We start from the raw sequence: 20,600 nt of genomic DNA on the forward strand, positions 1-20,600 counted from the left end.
AAATAATACAAATGAACTTATATACAAAATAGAAACAGACTCACAGATTTTGAAATCAAACTTATGGTTGCCAAGGGAAAATGGAGGGGAAGTTATACATTAGGAAATTGGAATTAACATATACACACTGCTATATATAAAATAGATAACTAACAAGGACCTACTGTATAGCACAGGGAATCTTACTCAATATTCTATAATAACTTATATGGGAAAAGAATCTGAAAAATAATTGATATACATAAAATTTATTCAATTTACTGTACATTTGAAACTATTAGAACATTATAAATCAACTATACTCCAATAAAAATTAATTACAGGAGGGAGGCGCCAAGATGGCGGAGGAGTAGGACGGGGAAAACACTTTCTCCCCACAAATTCATCAAAAGAGCATTTAAAAGTCGAGTAAATTCCACAAAACAACTTCTGAATGCCGGCAGGGGACATCAGGCACTCAGAAAAGCAACCCAACTCTTTGAAAGGAGGTAGGAAAAAATATTAAAGACAATAAAAGAGACAAAAGAGGGAGGGACGGAGTTCCGTCCCGGGAAGGGAGTCTTAAAAAGAGAGACGTTTCCAAACACCAGGAAACCTTCTCACTGCCGAATCCGTGTGGAGCTTTGGAAGCACAGAGGGTAACATAACAGGGAGAAAAAATAAATAAACAATTAAAACTCGCAGATTGTGAGCCCTACGGTAACTCCCCCAGCGGAGAAGCAGCGCAGACGCCTGCATCCGCCATTAGCAAGCGGGGGCTGGGCAGGGAGGCGCAGCGTGGGCTGCATCGCTGAGAGTGGGAGTCTGGCCTGAATACCCTGAGCACTATCTGAGCGAAATAATTTGGGCTAGCAAACCAGACTGTGGGATATCTACCATGCGAAAAGCCGGCCCTAACCTAGGACACGGCCAGCCCACGCACGGAGCAAAGAACTGAACAGAGATAGCCGGCTGCGGACCTTCCCCCTCTGGTGACAGGCAGCCAGAGCCAGAGGGGGGCAATCGCAGCCCCAGAGAGACATTATCTATAAAACTGGCTTCTTTGCTAACTAAAATTTATTGGGGGTCTGGACGGTCAACATCTGCCTGAGAAGGTGCGCCAGTTTTACACCCAGATAACCAAGTGGCGGGGAGGCGATAAGTCGCAGCATTGGCGCTCGCCAAACACCTCATCACCTGAGCTGCTCGGACCTGGGAAGAGCACAAAACGCAGGCCCAACTGAGTCTGCGCCTCTGAGGACTACCTGAGTGCCTGAACCTGAGCGGCTTGGACCTGGGAGGTGCATGCAACCCAGGGCTAGCCTCGGATTGTTCCCGGCGGAAAAACCTAGAGCCCGAGCAGTGTGGGCAGGGAGGCTACACGCGCCGTGAGCGGGGGCAGACCCAGTGTGGCTGAGGCACTGCAGGCGCACGCCAGTGTCATTTGTTTGCAGCATCCCTCCCTCCCTCCCCACAGCGCGACTGAACAAAGAGAAGAAACACAGCTCCACCCACCAGAACACCAACACAAGCTTCCCTAACCAGGAAACCTTGACGAGCCACCTGTACAAACCCATACACAGCGAGGAAACGCCACAATAAAGAGAACTCCACAAACTGCCAGAATACAGAAAGGACTCCCAAACTCAGCAATTTAAACAAGATGAAGAGACAGAGGAATACCCAGTAGATAAAGGAACAGGATAAATGCCCACCAAACCAAAGAAAAGAGGAAGAGATAGGGAATCTACCTGATAAAGAATTCCAAATAATGATAGTGAAATTGATCCAAAATCGTGAAATTAAAATGGAATCACAGATAAATAGCCTGGAGACAAGGATTGAGAAGATGCAAGAAAGGTTTAACAAGGACCTAGAAGAAATAAAAAAGAGTCAATATATAATGAATAATGCAATAAATGAAATTAAAAACACTCTGGAGGCAACAAATAGTAGAATAACAGAGGTAGAAGATAGGATTAGTGAATTAGAAGATAGAATGGTAGAAATAAATGAATCAGAGAGGATAAAACAAAAACGAATTAAAAGAAATGAGGACAATCCCAGAGACCTCCAGGACAATATTAAACACTACAACATTCGAATCATAGGGGTTCCAGAAGAAGAAGACAAAAAGAAAGACCATGAGAAAATACTTGAGGAGATAATAGTTGAAAACTTCCCTAAAATGGGGAAGGAAATAATCACGCAAGTCCAAGAAACCCAGAGAGTCCCAAACAGGATAAACCCAAGGAGAAACACCCCAAGACACATATTAATCAAATTAACAAAGATCAAACACAAAGAACAAATATTAAAAGCAGCAAGGGAAAAACAACAAATAACATACAAGGGAATTCCCATAAGGATAACAGCTGATCTTTCAATAGAAACTCTTCAAGCCAGGAGGGAATGGCAAGACATACTTAAAATGATGAAAGAAAATAACCTACAGCCCAGATTATTGTACCCAGCAAGGATCTCATTCAAGTATGAATGAGAAATCAAAAGCTTTTCAGACAAGCAAAAGCTGAGAGAATTCTGCACCACCAAACCAGCTCTCCAACAAATACTAAAGGATATTCTCTAGACAGGAAACACAAAAATGGTGTATAAACTCGAACCCAAAACAATAAAGTAAATGGAAACGGGATCATACTTATCAGTAATTACCTTAAATGTAAATGGGTTGAATGCCCCAATCAAAAGACAAAGACTGGCTGAATGGATACAAAAACAAGACCCCTACATATGTTGTCTACAAGAGACCCACCTCAAAACAGGGGACACATACAGACTGAAAGTGAAGGGCTGGAAAAAGATTTTCCATGCAAATAGGGACCAAAAGAAAGCAGGAGTCACAATACTCGTATCAGATAAATTAGACTTTAAAACAGGCTGTGAAAAGAGACAAAGAAGGTCACTACATAATGATCAAAGGATCAATCCAAGAAGAAGATATAACAATTATAAATATATATGCACCCAACATGGGAGCACCGCAGTATGTAAGACAAATGCTAACAAGTATGAAAGGAGAAATTAACAATAACACAATAATAGTGGGAGACTTTAATACCCCACTCACACCTATGGATAGATCAACTAAACAGAAAATTAACAAGGAAACACAAACTTTAAATGATACAATAGACCAGTTAGACCTAATTGATACCTATAGGACATTTCATCCCAAAACAATGAATTTCACCTTTTTCTCAAGCGCACATGGAACCTTCTCCAGAATAGATCACATCCTGGGCCATAAAGCTAGTCTTGGTAAATTCAAAAAAATAGAAATCATTCCAAGCATCTTTTCTGACCACAATGCAGTAAGATTAGATCTCAATTACAGGAGAAAAACTATTAAAAATTCCAACATATGGAGGCTGAACAACACGTTGCTGAATAACCAACAAATCACAGAAGAAATCAAAAAAGAAATCAAAATTTGCATAGAAACGAATGAAAATGAAAACACAACAACCCAAAACCTGTGGGACACGGTAAAAGCAGTCCTAAGGGGAAAGTTCATAGCAATACAGGCACACCTCAAGAAACAAGAAAAAAGTCAAATAAATAACCTAACTCTACACCTAAAGCAACTAGAAAAGGAAGAAATGAAGAATCCCAGGGTTAGTAGAAGGAAAGAAATCTTAAAAATTAGAGCAGAAATAAATGCAAAAGAAACAAGAGACCATAGCAAAAATCAACAAAACCAAAATCTGGTTCTTTGACAGGATAAATAAAATTGACAAACCATTAGCCAGACTCATCAAGAAACAAAGGGAGAAAAATCAAATCAATAAAATTAGAAATGAAAATGGAGAGATCACAACAGACAACACAGAAATACAAAGGATCATAAGAGACTACTATCAACAATTATATGCCAATAAAATGGACAACTTGGAAGAAATGGACAAATTCTTAGAAAAGTACAACTTCCCAAAACTGGACCAGGAAGAAATAGAAAATCTTAACAGACCCATCACAAGCACGGAAATTGAAACTGTAATCAAGAATCTTCCAGCAAACAAAAGCCCAGGTCCAGACGGCTTCACAGCTGAATTCTACCAAAAAATTTAGAGAACAGCTAACACCTATCCTGCTCAAACTCGTCCAAAAAATTGCAGAGGAAGGTAAACTTCCAAACTCATTCTATGAGGGCACCATCACCCTAATACCAAAACCTGACAAAGATCCCACATAAAAAGAAAACTACAGGCCAATATCACTGATGAACATAGATGCAAAAATCCTTAACAAAATTCTAGCAATCAGAATCCAACAACACATTAAAAAGATCATACACCATGACCAAGTGGGCTTTATCCCAAGGATGCAAGGATTCTTCAATATCCGCAAATCAATCAATGTAATACACCACATTAACAAAATGAAAAATAAAAACCATATGATTATCTCAATAGATGCAGAGATAGCCTTTGACAAAATTCAACATCCATTTATGATAAAAACTCTCCAGAAAGCAGGAATAGAAGGAACATACCTCAACATAATAAAAGCTATATATAAAAAAAAAAATTAATTACAAATTGTATGAGGTGCTTTAAACAATGCTACCAATAAAGTGAAAAAACCCACAGAATGGGAGGAAATATGTGTAGATCATATATCTGATAAAGAATCATATCCAAAATATGTAAAGAACTCTTACATCTCAATAATAAAAAGGCAAATAATGCAATTAAAATGGGCAATGGATTATAACAGACATCTATCCAAAGATTTACAAATGACCAATAAATACATAAAAACATGCTCAACATCAGTTGTCATTATGGAAATCAAAACCACAATGAGATAGATACCTCTTAACACCCACTATGATGGCTATAATAATAATAATAAAAACAAATAATAACATGTGTATACCAGCATGTGGAGAAATTTGAGCCATTATACACCTCTGGTGAAAATGTAAAATGTCTTAGCCACTTTGGAAAATGGTCCTCAAAACTGTTTACACAGAGATATATGACAGAAATTCCACTCTTAGGTAATACTCAGAAGAAATGTAAACTATGTCCACTCAAAAACTTTTACATGGAGATGCAGAATCTCTGGCTGTGGAAGGCCAACTATGGGACTTGACTATCCATGGATTTTCATATCCCTGATGGTCCTGGAACCAATCCCCCTATGGTTACTGTTTGACTGTAGATTTACATAACTAAGTTGTTCCAGACATACTTAAAATGTTTCCAATAAGTGCATCAAGTAAAAAAATTAAAAGGTATTTCTTTTAGTGTTTAATCTACATTGACAACATTGATTAATCTGTTTCAAGAAAAAACAATTTAAATTTGAAGCAAAAGTAGTTTATCAGTTTCAATATTACATCTGTTCAAGTTAAATAAACTACTAATTCTTATGTCAATTCATAAGTTTTACATTGTGTTCTGTTTGGAGCCGGATGATAGAGCTTGTGCTGTCCTGCTCCATCCCACCTAGGATGTGAATCTTTCCTTTCTCTGGTGTATTCATGCTGTATATTCTACCCACACATTAATCACTTAGTAATCCTCTTGGTTATCAGATTAACTGTCATGGTATCATGGTGCTTGTGTTCAAGTAACCCTTATTTTACTTAATAATTGCTCCAAAGCTTAAGGGTAATGATGCTGGCGATTCAGATTTTCTCCTACTGCACCTAATTTATAAATTAAACTTTATCACAGGTGTGTGTATAGAAAAAACATAGTATATATAGAGTTAAATACTATCCCTGGTTTCAGACACTCACTCAGAGAGCGGGACACTACTGTGCATTTCACGTACTATATAATGAATGATAGATTGAAAATTATAGTGATCAGTCATGGAAACTGTAGCTTACATTCCATTTGAAAGATATTAATATTTGTGTAAGATTTAGGTAATGACAGTACTGTGCTGGTAAGTATTTAACAACAATTTTTTAAGGAAAAGAACTCTGATTTGTATCATTTGTTGATTTCTATGATATAAAGATTCCTGCCATGGCTGATTCCATGGCTCATTTAATGCAAATTTCAGAAGAGATGCTAACAGATGGCTCTTGTGAGCAAGTAAACGTAGTCTTCAGCTCACACTGAAGGATCATTCCAGAAAATCAAGAGGTAACTACTATTAAAGAAGAAAAAACAAAATACAGAACTCTTCCAGAGGAGAAAATATTTCCTCATACATATATACATGAATAAAGAGGGAGAAATATAGGGGAAAATCAGAGCATATTTCTAAAACTAAATAATATTCTCAAAATAAATACTGTCATGCCCAGACCTTTGCTTTTTATTTATTTATTTATTTTTTACTGGTAAAGGAACAGAATTTTTTTGAGGAAAATGAGAAGTCAAATTAAATCCTGTATTTACTGAGCATGCTGCTGCTGTTTAATCATTAAGTTGTGTCCGACTCTTTGAGATTTCATAGACGGAGAATGCTATGTGTTATACATATGAACTGGGAAATAGAAATACAGTTCAGTTCAGTTCAGTTCAGTTCAGTCGCTCAGTCACATCCGACTCTTTGCGACCCCATGAATCGCAGCACGCCAGGCCTCCCTGTCCATCACCAACTCCCGGAGTTCACCCAGACTCACATCCATTGAGTCAGTGATGCCATCCAACCATCTCATCCTCAGTCGTCCCCTTCTCCTCCTGCCCCCAATCTCTCCCAGCATCAGGGTCTTCTCAAATGAGTCAGCTCTTCTCATCAGGTGGCCAAAGTATTGGAGTTTCAGCTTCAACATCAGTCCTTCCAATGAATATTCAGGATTGATTTCGTTTAGGATGGACTGGTTGGATCTCCTTGCAGTCCAAGGGACTCTCAAGAGTCTTCTCCAACACAGACACATCCTATTTCTAAGGAGCCTGAAGTCTAGCAAAAGAGATAACAAAAGAATATAGATACCTGAAGAGGAATTGGAATGGGACCATGGTATGTGGTGCCTAAGCGAATGCCACAATTATGGAAATACAGAGAATGTGTTTTTGTTGTCATTGTTGTTTTTAATCAAAATTATATACACACATAGCTCAAGGAGTTAAGTTCTGTAGAACTTGCTACAAAACCAACATGCTTTACTTCTCCCCTCCTACAATTTTGTGGTAGCCAGAATCAATTATTTCCACCCTTTAGATGATTCCTTTGGTATTTACCTCTATCTGTGAATAATTCTATATTAATTAGAATTAGGTTTTGCTGTGAATAGCAAAAAGACTCAAAATAAATGGACATTTATTTTAAAACTATTATTAAAATAATATTTTAAACAATATATTTCAAGTCCATGTACAAATCTAGAGCTGGCATGGCAGTTCTGCCCTGTGAAGTCCTCAGAGATTCTCATGCCTTTCATCTTCCATTCTGCCATCCCTATGATGTAGCTCTTGTCCTCAGGGTCCAAAATCATGACATTTATGGTCCAGGTAGCATGACAGAGAGGAGGAGAAAGAAGGGACAAAAGTGTGTACCAGCTATCTTTTAAAAGGGATTCCCAGAAACTGCTACAAGACATGTTCACTTAAATCCCATTGGCTAAAGATGAGTCACATGGTCATATCTGCTGCTGCTGCTGCTGCTAAGTTGCTTCAGTCCTGTCCGACTGTGTGCGAAACCACAGACGGCAGCCCCCCAAGCTCCACCGTCCCTGGGATTCTCCAGGCAAGAACACTGGAGTGGGTAGCTATTTCCTTCTCCAATGCATGAAAGTGAAAAGTGAAAGTGAAGTCGCTCAGTCATATCTAACTGCAAGGAAAACAGCAAATGTAGTTATATTATGGAGATCCATGTGCCCAGCTAAACTTTCTATTATATTGGATGAGGGATAAGTATATTGGAGAACACCTAGCAGTTTCTTCTGTTTATATCACTGCTTCTTGATTTTTTCAGTGTTAGGCATTGCTGATTGATATTTTACTATGAAATGCAAGGTATTCTAACTCTTTCAAGATCTTGTCATTGATCCTTTTCACCTAAATCCATATTTCTTCTCTTCTTACTCTCACAGTATAATTATTTCATAATTTTGGTTAGTTTGATATTCAGTGTTAACATTGTTATGACTATGTAAATGCTTTACCATTTATCTTATGTAGTATAATATCTTTTTTGTCCTTTTCTGAATAGTATTATTTTGTTTCTTTGAAATCTAATATTTACTTATTTTTTGGTTTTTGTATATTTGCTTGCTTAATTTTCTAGGTACTGACTACTAATTTATCCTGATACCCTTCCCCACTCGTACATGTCTCCTTTCAGTATATTCATACACATTTGGTAGTGCAACAATTTTATCATCTTAAAGAAAATTTTCCTAGAATCTTCTGATATGCTCCAACTTGAATTGATTACTCTGCACCTGGAAGACAACAGTTACCCTGAGATTTCCATTTTCAATCTGTTCATTCTTTTGTTACACTTTCAATAAGATATCTTCAAATTTATCTTCCAAATTTTCCACTGAGTTTTTTTTTATATTTTGTTCTTATTCAATCTGTCACTGATACTAATAAACTCCATAAACCATGACAGCACCTTTCAGACTCCTTGGATTGTCAGACTAGTTCCTTGAGACCCCATACTCCAGGAGAGGAGACACAGAGACAGAATATTACTGAAAACATACTCTCCTGAAATGAAGGATAACCACAGGATTCCTAGCTAGGATTTTATTTGATATAAAATAGTTTTAGGCATAATTGATGTTAAAAATGGCCAAAGCCATTGACTGTGCAGAAACCTTTATCCCTATAGAAAACCCTAACATACAGAAAAAGGAAGAAGTATTACAATTTTCTTCTTGTCTGTGGCTAGTTAAAACTTATATCAAGAGGGAGGGGACATACGTACACCTATGACTGATTCATGTTGATGTTTGACAGAAAATTACAAAGTTCTGTAAAGCAATTATCCTTCAATTAAAAAATAAATTAATTAATAAAAACTTCTATTATAAGAAAGACAGTGAACTGCTTACTATCCTTTTATCTTTAGGGATTTTTAAAAATGCAGCATGCTAATGTAAGAAAAAAAATTTGAAAAGATGATGTGTTTTAAGAGATCTCTTTTTTTATTATTAGGTAGATAAACTGCAGACAAGAATATGTTTGCCAGATAAATATATTCCTGAGATATTGGGAGAAACTATGTAGATGTTTTTAAGTCTAATAGACCTTCTAATTATTTATCAAAAAAATAAACTTTGCCTCAGGATGTCTAGTCAACCATTACTTGTGGAATAATGTGGAAATTTTGGATTCATGTTTTCTTGTAATAGCTTATAATTCTAAAAATTCTTGGAAGCAAACTTGGCGTATTTTCCTTTTAACTTCATTGAATGTTACTATGTGCATATATTTCTTTAATTTGGAATGTTTCCCAAGTTAGTGTCGATTATTTATTGACTTACTCACTCACCAAAGGTAAACCACTTATTATATTCTCAAACTCTTCTAGATGCCATGGGAAAAACACAGCTCCCCTTAGGAATTTGCAAATTAACATGATCAAATTTTTAATGTCTCTGTGCTTCAGTTCACAGTAAATGGACATAATATAATTAAGGGTTGTTTTGAGATAGTAATAATATATGTGGATAATAAGTGTAAAGCACCATATGTCTTTCATAAATTTAGTTCCCTGCCCTATCTCTCTGAAATTTAGTTTAGTGCCTTGCCTTTCTGTCTATGTTAGGGTTATATGGACACATGTCAAAACTAACTCTTGTGTGTCAAATATTTGCATTAACAGTACGTTTCAATGTTTTAAATGCATTTTGAAAGAAGTAAATTTCATGGAAAATAGATGTATGTTTTTAAATTTTTGATTATATTTATTTTCCAAAGACCATGACTAGATTTGACATCTTTAAATAGAAGACTACTTTTCACTTATACTGTTTTTACCTTTTTTTTTTCATTAAATATATGACCCTCTGCCACTAATGTATATATAAAACAAATTGCCCATGGTTGATTATATACCATATATAGTATACCACATACCATGGACATTGAATTAAAGCTGGTGGGCATCTTGAGATTCAATTTCATGCTCTTATTTTATATAAGAAAAGTGTGGTTAGATAGGGGTATGGCTTGTTGACGGACACACAGCCAATTGGTTTATTAGATGCCAGGTTTCCTTATTACCAATCCAACATTACCATTTCACCAGTGTATGTTTTACCATAAGAATTACTTTGCATACTTCTTAAAAATGCTGATCATCCCATCCCAGATCATGATTGCAGGGAAGGGTCCTAGGATCTGAATGTTTCCTTTCCCCTAATAATTCTTATGACATATGACTTTGGAAAGGATTTCACTTTACTACACTCTGTGGCAAAATATTCTAGTTGATTCTTTCCCTCCATAATACTTGGTCAAATTTTGTGATTTGTATTTTTCTTGTCTATTTATTTATTGTCTATACATCTACCAAATTGTACATCTAAGTCCAACAAAGGGCATATATGAGGCCTACTTGTTTACTACTGTATCTCTAGCTCTAACACAGTGCTTATACACCCCTGATGTTCAATAATATTTGTGGAATGAAAGAATGAATTTTTAATACAATTTTAAGGGTTATACTTCATTGACAGTTATTACAAAACATTGGCTATATTCCCTATGTACAATACATCCTTATAGTCTATTTTACACCCAATAATTTGTACTTCCCACTGCCCCATCTCTATATTGCCCTTACCCTCCCCTCCACTGGTACTCACTAGTTTGTTCTTTATATATGTGAGACTGCTTCTTTTATGTTATATTCACTAATTTGTTGTATTCTTAGGTTCCACGTAAGTGATATCATGCATATTTGTCGTTCTTGGTCTGACTTACTTCACTTAACATAAAGCCCTACAAATCCATGTTGCTACAAATGAAAAGATTTTTGTTCTTTTTATATGGCTGAGTAGTAGTCTACTGTGTGTGTGTTTGTGTACACATGACACAACTTTTTTATCCATTCATCTGCTGATGGACACAGGTTGCTTCCATATCTTGGCAATTGTAAATAATGCTGCTATGAACATTGGAGTGCATGTATCTTATTTTTTATTTTATTTTTTAACTTTACAATATTGTATTGGTTTTGCCATATATCAACATGAATCCGCCACAGGTATACACATGTTCCTCATCCTGAACCCTTCTCCCTCCTCCTTCCCTGTACCATCCCTCTGGGTAGTCCCAGTACACCAGCCCCAAGCATCCAGTGTCGTGCATCAAACCTGGAATGGCAACTCGTTTCCTATATGATATTATATATGTTTCAGTGCCATTCTCCCAAATCATCCCACCCTCTCCCTCTCCCACAGAGTCCAAAAGACTGTTCTATACATCAGTGTCTCTTTTGCTGTCTCATATACAGGGTTATCGGAGAAGGCAATGGTACCCCACTCCAGTACTCTTGCCTGGAAAATCCCATGGATGGAGGAGCCTGGTGGGCTACAGTCCATGGGGTCGTGAAGAGTCAGACATGACTGAACGACTTAACTCTCACTTTTCACTTTCATGCATTGGAGAAGGAAATGGCAACCCACTCCAGTGTTCTGGCCTGAAGAGTCTCAGGGACGGTGGAGCCTGGTGGGCTGCTGTCTATGGGGTCGCACAGAGTCAGACACGACTGAAGCGACTTAGCAGTAGCATACAGGGTTATTGTTACCATCTTTCTAAATTCCATATATATGCTTTAGTATACTGTATTGGTGTTTTTCTTTCTGGCTTACTTCACTCTGTATAATAGGCTTCAGTTTCATCCACATCATTAGAACTGATTCAAATATATTCTTTTTAATGGCTGAGTAATACTCCATTGTGTATATGTACCACTGCTTTCTTATCCATTCATCTGCTGATGGACATCTAGGTTGCTTCCATGTCCTGGCTATTATAAACAGTGCTGCGATGAACATTGGGGTACACGTGTCTCTTTCAATTCTGGTTTCCTCGGTGTGTATGCCCAGCAGTGGTATTGCTGGGTCATATGGCAGTTCTATTTCCAGTTTTTTAAGGAATCTCCACCCTGTTCTCCATAGTGGCTGTACTAGTTTGCATTCCCACCAACAGTGAAAGAAGGTTCCCTTTTCTCCACACCCTCTCCAGCGTTTACTACTTGTAGATTCTTGGATCGCAGCCATTCTGACTGGCATGAAATGGTACCTCATTGTGGTTTTGATTTGCATTTCTCTGATAATGAGTGATGTTGAGCATCTTTTCATGTGTTTGTTAGCCATCTGTATGTCTTCTTTGGAGAAATGTCTATTTAGTTCTTTGGCCCATTTTTTGATTGGGTCATTTTTTTTTCTGGAATTGAGCTGCAGGAGTTGCTTGTATGTTTTTGAGATTAGTTGTTTATCAGTTGCCTCATTTGCTATTATTTTCTCCCATTCTGAAGGCTGTCTTTTCACCTTGCTTATATTTTCCTTTGTTGTGCAGATGCTTTTAATTTTAATTTGGTCCCATTTGTTTATTTTTGCTTTTATTTCCAATATTCTGGAAGGTGGGTCATAAAGGATCCTGCTGTGATGTATGTCGGAGAGTGTTTTGCCTATGTTCTCCTCTAGGAGTTTTATAGTTTCTGGTCTTACGTTTAGATCTTTAATCCATTTTGAGTTTTTTCTTGTGTATGGTGCTAGAAAGTGTTCTAGTTTCATTCTTTTACAAGTGGTTGACCAGTTTTCCCAGAACCACTTGTTAAAGAGATTGTCTTTTCTCCATTGTATATTCTTGCTTCCTCTGTCAAAATTAAGGGGTCCATAGGTGCATGGATTTATCTCTGGGCTTTCTATTTTGTTCCATTGATCTATATTTCTGTCTTTGTGCCAGTACCATACTGTCTTGATGACTGTGGCTTTGTAGTAGAGCCTGAAGTCAGGCAGATTGATTCCTCCAGTTCCATTCTTCTTTCTCAAGATAGCTTTGGCTATTCGAGGTTTTTTGTATAATGTTTTTAATTTAATTTTATTTTTTTGATATGTACCCAGAGATGAATTGTTGGGTCAAATGTAGGGTTTCCTTGGAAAAATGCATATTTAACAGAAAGGTATGCCCTCTCTGCATAGTACACAGAAAACAGGTATATAATGAAATGCATTTAAACTAACAGCAGTTTGGAATATTATTTTTCTATTTTTAATAAAAATGTACTTAGAAGCTTATAGGGCCTGAGAGTTCTCATTTTTAATAGTCATTATATTTGTCCTGTTAATACAGGGGGAGTTCTGATTGAAAAGATATAGTTATTATATAAACTTATGAGCAACTGTGGAGGGGTAAATATTATCCAGGAGACTATAGATTTGGAAACCAGTTACATCAATTTATAGATTCTTCAGATAAGGAATTTGAGGCTTAGAATGATAAAATAACTTAACCTTGAGTCACATAAAATGGTTGAAAAACTCTATATTTCGAAACCCTATGAAACAAAGAAATAAATACTCAAATTCCTCGATGGCCTAGTGGTTAGAATTTGGTGATTTCATTGATATGGCCCAGGTTCAATCTCTGCTTGGGGAACTGAGATCCTGCAAGGCACACAGCATGCCCCTCCCCCCAAAGGAATAAATCTTCTTTACATAATTGATAGTTGAAATGCAGAAAACACTATTTCAGATAAGGTGGTTCCAGAGTGAAAAAATGGAACCAAGGCTTAGATTAATAAGACAAGAGATACAGTCTAAGGAAGAACATTTTGGAAAAAAAAAATGGACTGGGAAAATCTTGCAAAGTAATATGCTTCATATTCCTGAAATTTTCATGCAAAAACTAACTAGCCATTCACCTACAATGCTAAAGAAGGAACTTTTACATTAAATGGAAAGTTAGACTAGTTGTCTTTTAAGATTACTTCTATCTTCTATGATTCATTGAAAGTGTAATAAAACCATTAACATTATATTTGTACACCAAATTATTTTCTCAGTGCCTTCCAGTTTTAAGAAATATCCAGAGAGGAACTATTTCAGTCCTAGTATGTAATAAATTCTCATATAATCCTGGTGTTCACATGAAATATTATTTTACCTTTATCACTATGCATTCCATAATTACTCATTTCTCCCAAGATGGGTGAAAAAAAAGTTGAAAACAAATCAAAACTGGTTTCTGTTTTCTTTTTCTCTTTTCCCAAATCTTCATGACGTAAAGGAAACAAAAAATATCCTAAGAAAAGTGTATTGGTCTTCTTCTGCCCATATCATCATTTTTCCAAGCATCTATGGCTAAGATTATTGTGAAAAAGAAGCTTCTACATTTAAAATTTGATAAGCATCAGTATTCAAAGATAGAAAATAGAGAAAATACATGACAGTTTAATGGAGCTTTAGTAAGAAGTTGAAATTCTTTACTTTTCCTGAAGTCTAATAGCTTATTCTCATTGAGACCACGTGAAGGAAAATTGAAACAGAACTACTCTCTTTAAACTAGTGCTTTTTCCATGGGAGAAGTTACCAAAGCTAGCAAAATTAATATTCATGATTTTTTTTTCTACCAGGTAGTTTTCATTTGGTAGCCTACAAAGCAATCCATGTGTTTCAGGTTTCACATTTAGCATGGAATGCTAAATACATCAAAGGTACTACAGTCCCTAGAATATGAAGAGAAAATGCACACCCAAATATATAAATAATTAATCTTCTTGGATTGACTGAATAGTTCTGTTTTGCCTTGCATTTTGTTTTACAAAATCTTACCAAGTAAAAGTTAACTTTATTCATAATTTTTACTTACTTTTGATAAATAATGTAGAACCTTACATCTAAGGTTATTTTGTATTTATGTGAACCTTGTGATATAGAAGAAATTCTACTTGCTACACAAAGAAAGGGTACTACAATCAAATTTAGACCTGAAATTATGAAATGCTATTGAGTGACTTTCTACACTCAAAGAAAATACACAGGTTTTAAGAATTCTTTTACTTTGTAGATTGGCATGACAATTATTCTTCGTAGGATATCATAACAAAACTGTAAAGGTTATGAGCTTTTTGAAAATTACATGAGAAACTTGAGTATAAAATTGGTTTTAAACTGCTGCTTTCAAAAAATGTTGAGGTAGACATAATTTTCTACATAATTTTCTTAGTTGTTTAGTCACTAAGTCATGTCCGACTCTTTGCAAACACCAGGCTCTTCTTTCCATGGGATTTCTCAGACAAGAATACTGTAGTGGGTTACCATTTCCTTCTCTAGGGGAGCTTCCTGATCCAGGGATCGAACCTGCATCTCCTGCATTGGCAGGCAGGTTCTTTACCACTGAGCCATCATGGAAGCCCTATTCAATTATTGATTGTTAACCATTTTTAATTGAATTATAGTTTATTTACCATGTTGTATTAGTTTCAGATGTACAGAAAACTGATATGGTTTTATATATGTATGTATGTATGTGTTTGTGTGTGTGTGTGTATGTTAGTTGCTCAGTCATGTCCGACTCTTTGCAACCATGGACTGTAGCCCACCAGGCTTCTCTGTCCATGGGATTCACCAGGTAAAAATACTGGATGGATCGTCACTCCCTTCTCCAGGGGATCGTCCCAAACCAGGGATCAAGCCTAGGTCTCCCGCATGGCATGAAGCTTCTTTACCATCTGCACCACCAGGGAGGCCATATACACAACACACACACCTATATATATACACACACACACATATTTTTTTTCAGATTCTTTTCCATTATACGTTATTGCAAGATACTTACTATAATTCCCTGTGCTATATAGTAGGTCCTTTTTGGTTATTTATTTTATATATAGTAGTGTGTGCATGTTAATCCTAAACTCATAAATTTATCTCTCCCTCCCATCCCACTATTCCCTTTGGTGATAAGTTTGTTTTCTGTGTCCATGAGTCTATTTCTATTTTGTGAATAAGTTAATCTGTGTAATTTTTTTTAGATTCCACATTTAAGTGATATCATATGACATTTGTCTTTGTCTAATTTACTTCACTCAGTATGGTAATCTCCAGATCCAGGCATTATTTCATTCTTTTTTATTGCTGAGTAATATTACATTGTGTGTGTGTGTATATATATATATATATATATACACCACATTTTTTTATCCATTCATCTATTGATGGACATTTAGGTTGCCCTATTACTATTAAGAAAATTGAATTCATCATTAAAAAATCTCTCCCCAAAATAACTCTACAAACACTCAAAACCTACTGTTAACATCATATTTTAATGGTGAAAAATAGAAGCTTTCCCTTGACATCAGAAACAAGATGTTCACTCTGGCCACCTTTATGATAGTAATGGAAGTTCTAACCAGTACAATAAATCAAGAAAAGTAAATAAAAGATACAAGATTGTCTGTTTAGAAAGTCCTAAAGAAATAAAACACTCCTACAACTAATAACTGAATTCACCAAAGTCTCTGGATTCAAGATCATCATATAAAAATCAATTGCATGCCTGTATAGTTAAAAACAAACACAATCAAACTGAAATTTAAGATGCATTCTTTGCAATCACTCAAAACATCAAATACATGTAACTCCAACAAAACATGTATAAGACTTAAATGCTGAAAACTACAAAACACTGATGAAAAGAATAAAAGTAATTCTAAGTAAATGGAGAGATATTCTGTGTGCACATACTGGAAGACCCAGCATAGTAAAAATGTCAAGTCTTCTCAAATTGTTATTCAGTTCTAACATAATCCCTATAAAATTTCAGCAAGATTTTTTTGTTGATGTAGGCAAGATATCTCTAAAATTCATATGGAAAGGAAATATGCTAGTATAGCCAAAACAGTTCTGGAAAAAAATAATAAGTGGAAGAAATTCATTTACCTAATTTCAAGACTTATTATATAAATACACTAATCAAGACTATATTAGCAGGGTGATAGATATATAGATCATTGGAACAGAATAGAGAATCCAGAAATATTCCTGCACAACCATGGCCAGCTTAGCTAAGTTTGACAAAGATGATGCAAAAGCAGTTCAGTGGAGGAAGTCTTTTCAAGAAATATTCTGGAGCAACTGCATTTCTATTGGAAAATGTAAAGTACCTTAGACTTAGGCCTAACACCTTAAACAAGAATGAATTCATAATGGACCAGGAATTTAAATGTGAAAAATAAAACTATAAAAAAATTAAATATTAATACAGCTTGGTGAAGAATTATTAGGAATGGTACTAAAAGCACAATTCAGAAAAGAATAAAAGCAATAGCTTCAACTTTATCAAAATTAAAAAAAAAAAAAAACTTTTGTGCTACAAAAGACCAAGATGATGAAAATACAAGCTACAGACAAGGAGAAAATATTTGCAAGCCCCATATTTGGCAAAGAACTCATATCTGCTACAAAATGGAAGAAAATTTTGCAAAATCACATGTCTGACAAAAAATCATATCTAGAATATATAAAGTACTCTCAAAACTCAGTACTAAAAGACCAACTTTATCACAAAATGGGCAAAAGACATGAAGTTCACTGATAGGTGGATGGCAAAAAGTATGTGAAAACATTATCAATACTACTAGCCATTGGGAAAACCAAATTAAGAACTTGATCATTACTATATGCACAAATGAGAACAGCTAAAAAAAAGAAAAAATACTTACAATGCCAAGTCCTAGCAAGAACACCAAGAAACTGAATCTCTCAATCATTGCTGGTAAGAATGTAAAATGGTACAACTTTTATGGAAACAATTTGGCAGTTCCTTTTAAAAATTAAACATATAATTACCAATTGACCCAGAAATTTCATTATTTGGCATTTATACTAGAGAAATGAAAACTTACATCAGCACAAAAACCTGTACAAAACTGTTCATAGGAGCTTTATGGCTGTATATAATAGCTAAAAAATGGAATCAAGTGTCCTCCAACAAGTGAAGGGTTAAACAAACACTGCAAAGAACAGGAAAGAAGCTGTATCATGGAAGACTTCTTAGCAATAAAAGGGAATGGACTATAATTACATGTAAATTGAATAAATCTCCATGAAATTATGTTGAATGACAAAAACCAATTTTTTGAATTTTTTTGCAGTCACATGCTGTATTACTTTATTTATATAGCATTCTCAAGATGACACAATTATAGATGTGGAAAATACATTGATGGTTGTCAGGAGTTGAAGATAGCAGAAAGGGGGAGAAGAATGGTATGATAAAGGAAAATAAAATTGTCAATACATATTGTACAATATCAATTTCCATTTTCTGTTATGGTATTATAATTATGTAAAATGTAAATTGAAGAAAATTGAATGAAGACCAATTTTTGTAACTTCCTATAACTCCAAACCTATTTTAATATAACAAGTTTTAGAAATTGGTTCTAAATCTAATAAAATGGAAAGTTATAATACTTAAAATACCCAGGTAATCATCGTGGAGCCAAAAAAAGTTACTAGAAAGCACATTTTCACCTAGGAAGATCAAGATTGGAATTAGGATATGAAATATATTTAGAGCTGCATGCCTGGTCACTTTTGGGAAAGAATCAATTCATGTTTATTTTGAAATATTTGGTGGGTTATTTTCTCCAGAAAGAAAACAAAAGCAAAAAAGTATTCTGCAATGGGCTACATGTTGCTTGAAAGTCTGATTATTAAGATAATAAAAAAAATTAAATAGAAACATTTATATTTCAGTTTATTGAGTAGGAATAAAACTGCATTTTTCTCAGTACCTGTTTATTCTTTACAATCATATTTTATGCAGCATCCATTCATTATTTTAATGGTAAAACTACTAAGGTGTCTATTTTTACAAAACTTCCTCTTGTATTTCTCTTATAAAGACATGGATTGGGAATCGAAGAAGGAAATATCGTTTAATGGGGATTGAAGTTCCACCTCCAAGAGGAGGCCCTGCTGATTTTTCTGAGCAGCCCGAATATGGTTCTTTGTCTGCACTCACACCAGGAGAGGAAGCTGGTCCTGAAGTAGGAGAGGATAATGACAGAAATGATGAAGTATCCATCTGTTTGTCTGAAGGAAGCTCTCAAGGTATTTTATATGCTGCACCTCCTAATGATATCTTTTGTGTATTTGATGCATTTTTACTTGCTTTTCAGTTTATTGTGCTTCAAATCTAAAGTCATCAAAACATTTGGTTAAATAGACATATTTTATTTATTTTCATTATATTTTAAAATAATATTCATATATATTTAAAGTGTACAAGTTTAGATATAAATATACATAATGAAATGATTACTATGGTCAAGCTTAATTAACATATCCATCTCTTCACAATGAGAGCACCTGAAATCTACTCCCAAAGCAAATTTCCAGCATACAATATAGGCCATACAGTTGATGCTTAAACAACATGGGTTTGAACTGCACTGGTTCACTTTCAATAATACTTTGGAAAAAATTTTGGAGATTTGCAACAATTTGGAAAAACCTGCAGCAAAACCATGTGGCCTAGAAATATTAAAAAAGAAAAAGGTATGTCATGAATACATAAAATATATGTAATATATATAAACCATACAAAATATGTGTTAGCCAATTGTTTATGCTATTGGTAAGTCAACAGTAGGCTATTAGTAGCTTAGTTTTGGAAAAGTCAAAAGTTATACTTGGATTTTTAACTGTGATAGGGCTTCCATGACGCTAACCCTCATGTTGTTCAAAGGTCAACTATATTGTTAATTTTTGTCATCATGCTCTATATTAGTTACCTAGACTTATCCTATGTAATTGAAAGTTTCCACCCTTTGACCAAAATTTCCCCATTTTCCCCATGTCCTCATGCTGGTACCTACCATTCTACTCTGCTTCTATATATTTGATTTTTTTTTATTCCACATATAAGTGAGATCATGCAGTATTTTTCTTCCTGTATTTGGCTTATTTCAGTTAGTATAATGCCCTTTAGGTTCATCCAAGCACTTGCAAATGGCAGGATTTTTAAAAGACTGGATAATATTCCATTGTATGTACATACCACAGTTTCTTTATCCATTCATCGGTCTATGGACACTTGCTTGCTTCCATACCTTGGCTACCGTGACTAATACTGCAATGAACATGTAAATGCAGATACCTCTTTGAGGTACTAATTTCATTTCTTTTGGATATATACCCAGAAGAGGGATTGTTGGATTTAAATTAAATAAGAAAATCATTATTAATTTTTTTTAAGGAACTTTCATACTGTTTTTCATAATGGCTCTAACCCTTTTGTCATCAACATTCATATTTTTGATTTTTAATGCTTCCACCTAAGCAGTCTCCCACATCATCATCACAAAAAGTAAAACTGATCTACCACAATAATGATCTCCCATGCTTAGAAAATATTTGCTATTACAAAAATCCATAGATTATAGTACACGATTATTTTAATTTTTGGAATTTTAGTCAGTTTAAGTTAAAACATTGTAACGAAAAACAGTATGGCATAATGTGATAAACAACAGGCTAGTAGCTGGGCAACCTGGGTGCTAGTCTTAAATCTTCTACTAGCTGATTATGTGACTTCAGGCAAACTATTTAAATCATCAGGCCTTAGTTTTCTTATCCACAAAATAAGGGAGTTAGGCTAGATCATCTTTATAATACTTCTTCAGTTCAGTTCAATTCAGTCACTCAGTCGTGTCTG

The 20,600-nt window shown here is 35.1% G+C and overlaps 1 protein-coding gene across 1 annotated transcript in view; it reads left to right on the forward strand.

Moving 5' to 3' along the window:
- The window catches only part of HDX (highly divergent homeobox), a 215,246-nt gene that overhangs the window by 122,153 nt on the left and 72,493 nt on the right, over nt 1-20,600 (forward strand). The window contains exon 6 of the mRNA XM_005890175.3: nt 18,787-18,994. Within this exon, the coding sequence (XP_005890237.1) occupies nt 18,787-18,994 (208 nt within the window). The remainder of the gene's footprint in view (nt 1-18,786; nt 18,995-20,600) is intronic.

The sequence above is a fragment of the Bos mutus genome, chromosome X, assembly GCF_027580195.1.
Source record: "Bos mutus isolate GX-2022 chromosome X, NWIPB_WYAK_1.1, whole genome shotgun sequence".
Taxonomy (NCBI): Eukaryota; Metazoa; Chordata; class Mammalia; order Artiodactyla; family Bovidae; genus Bos; species Bos mutus.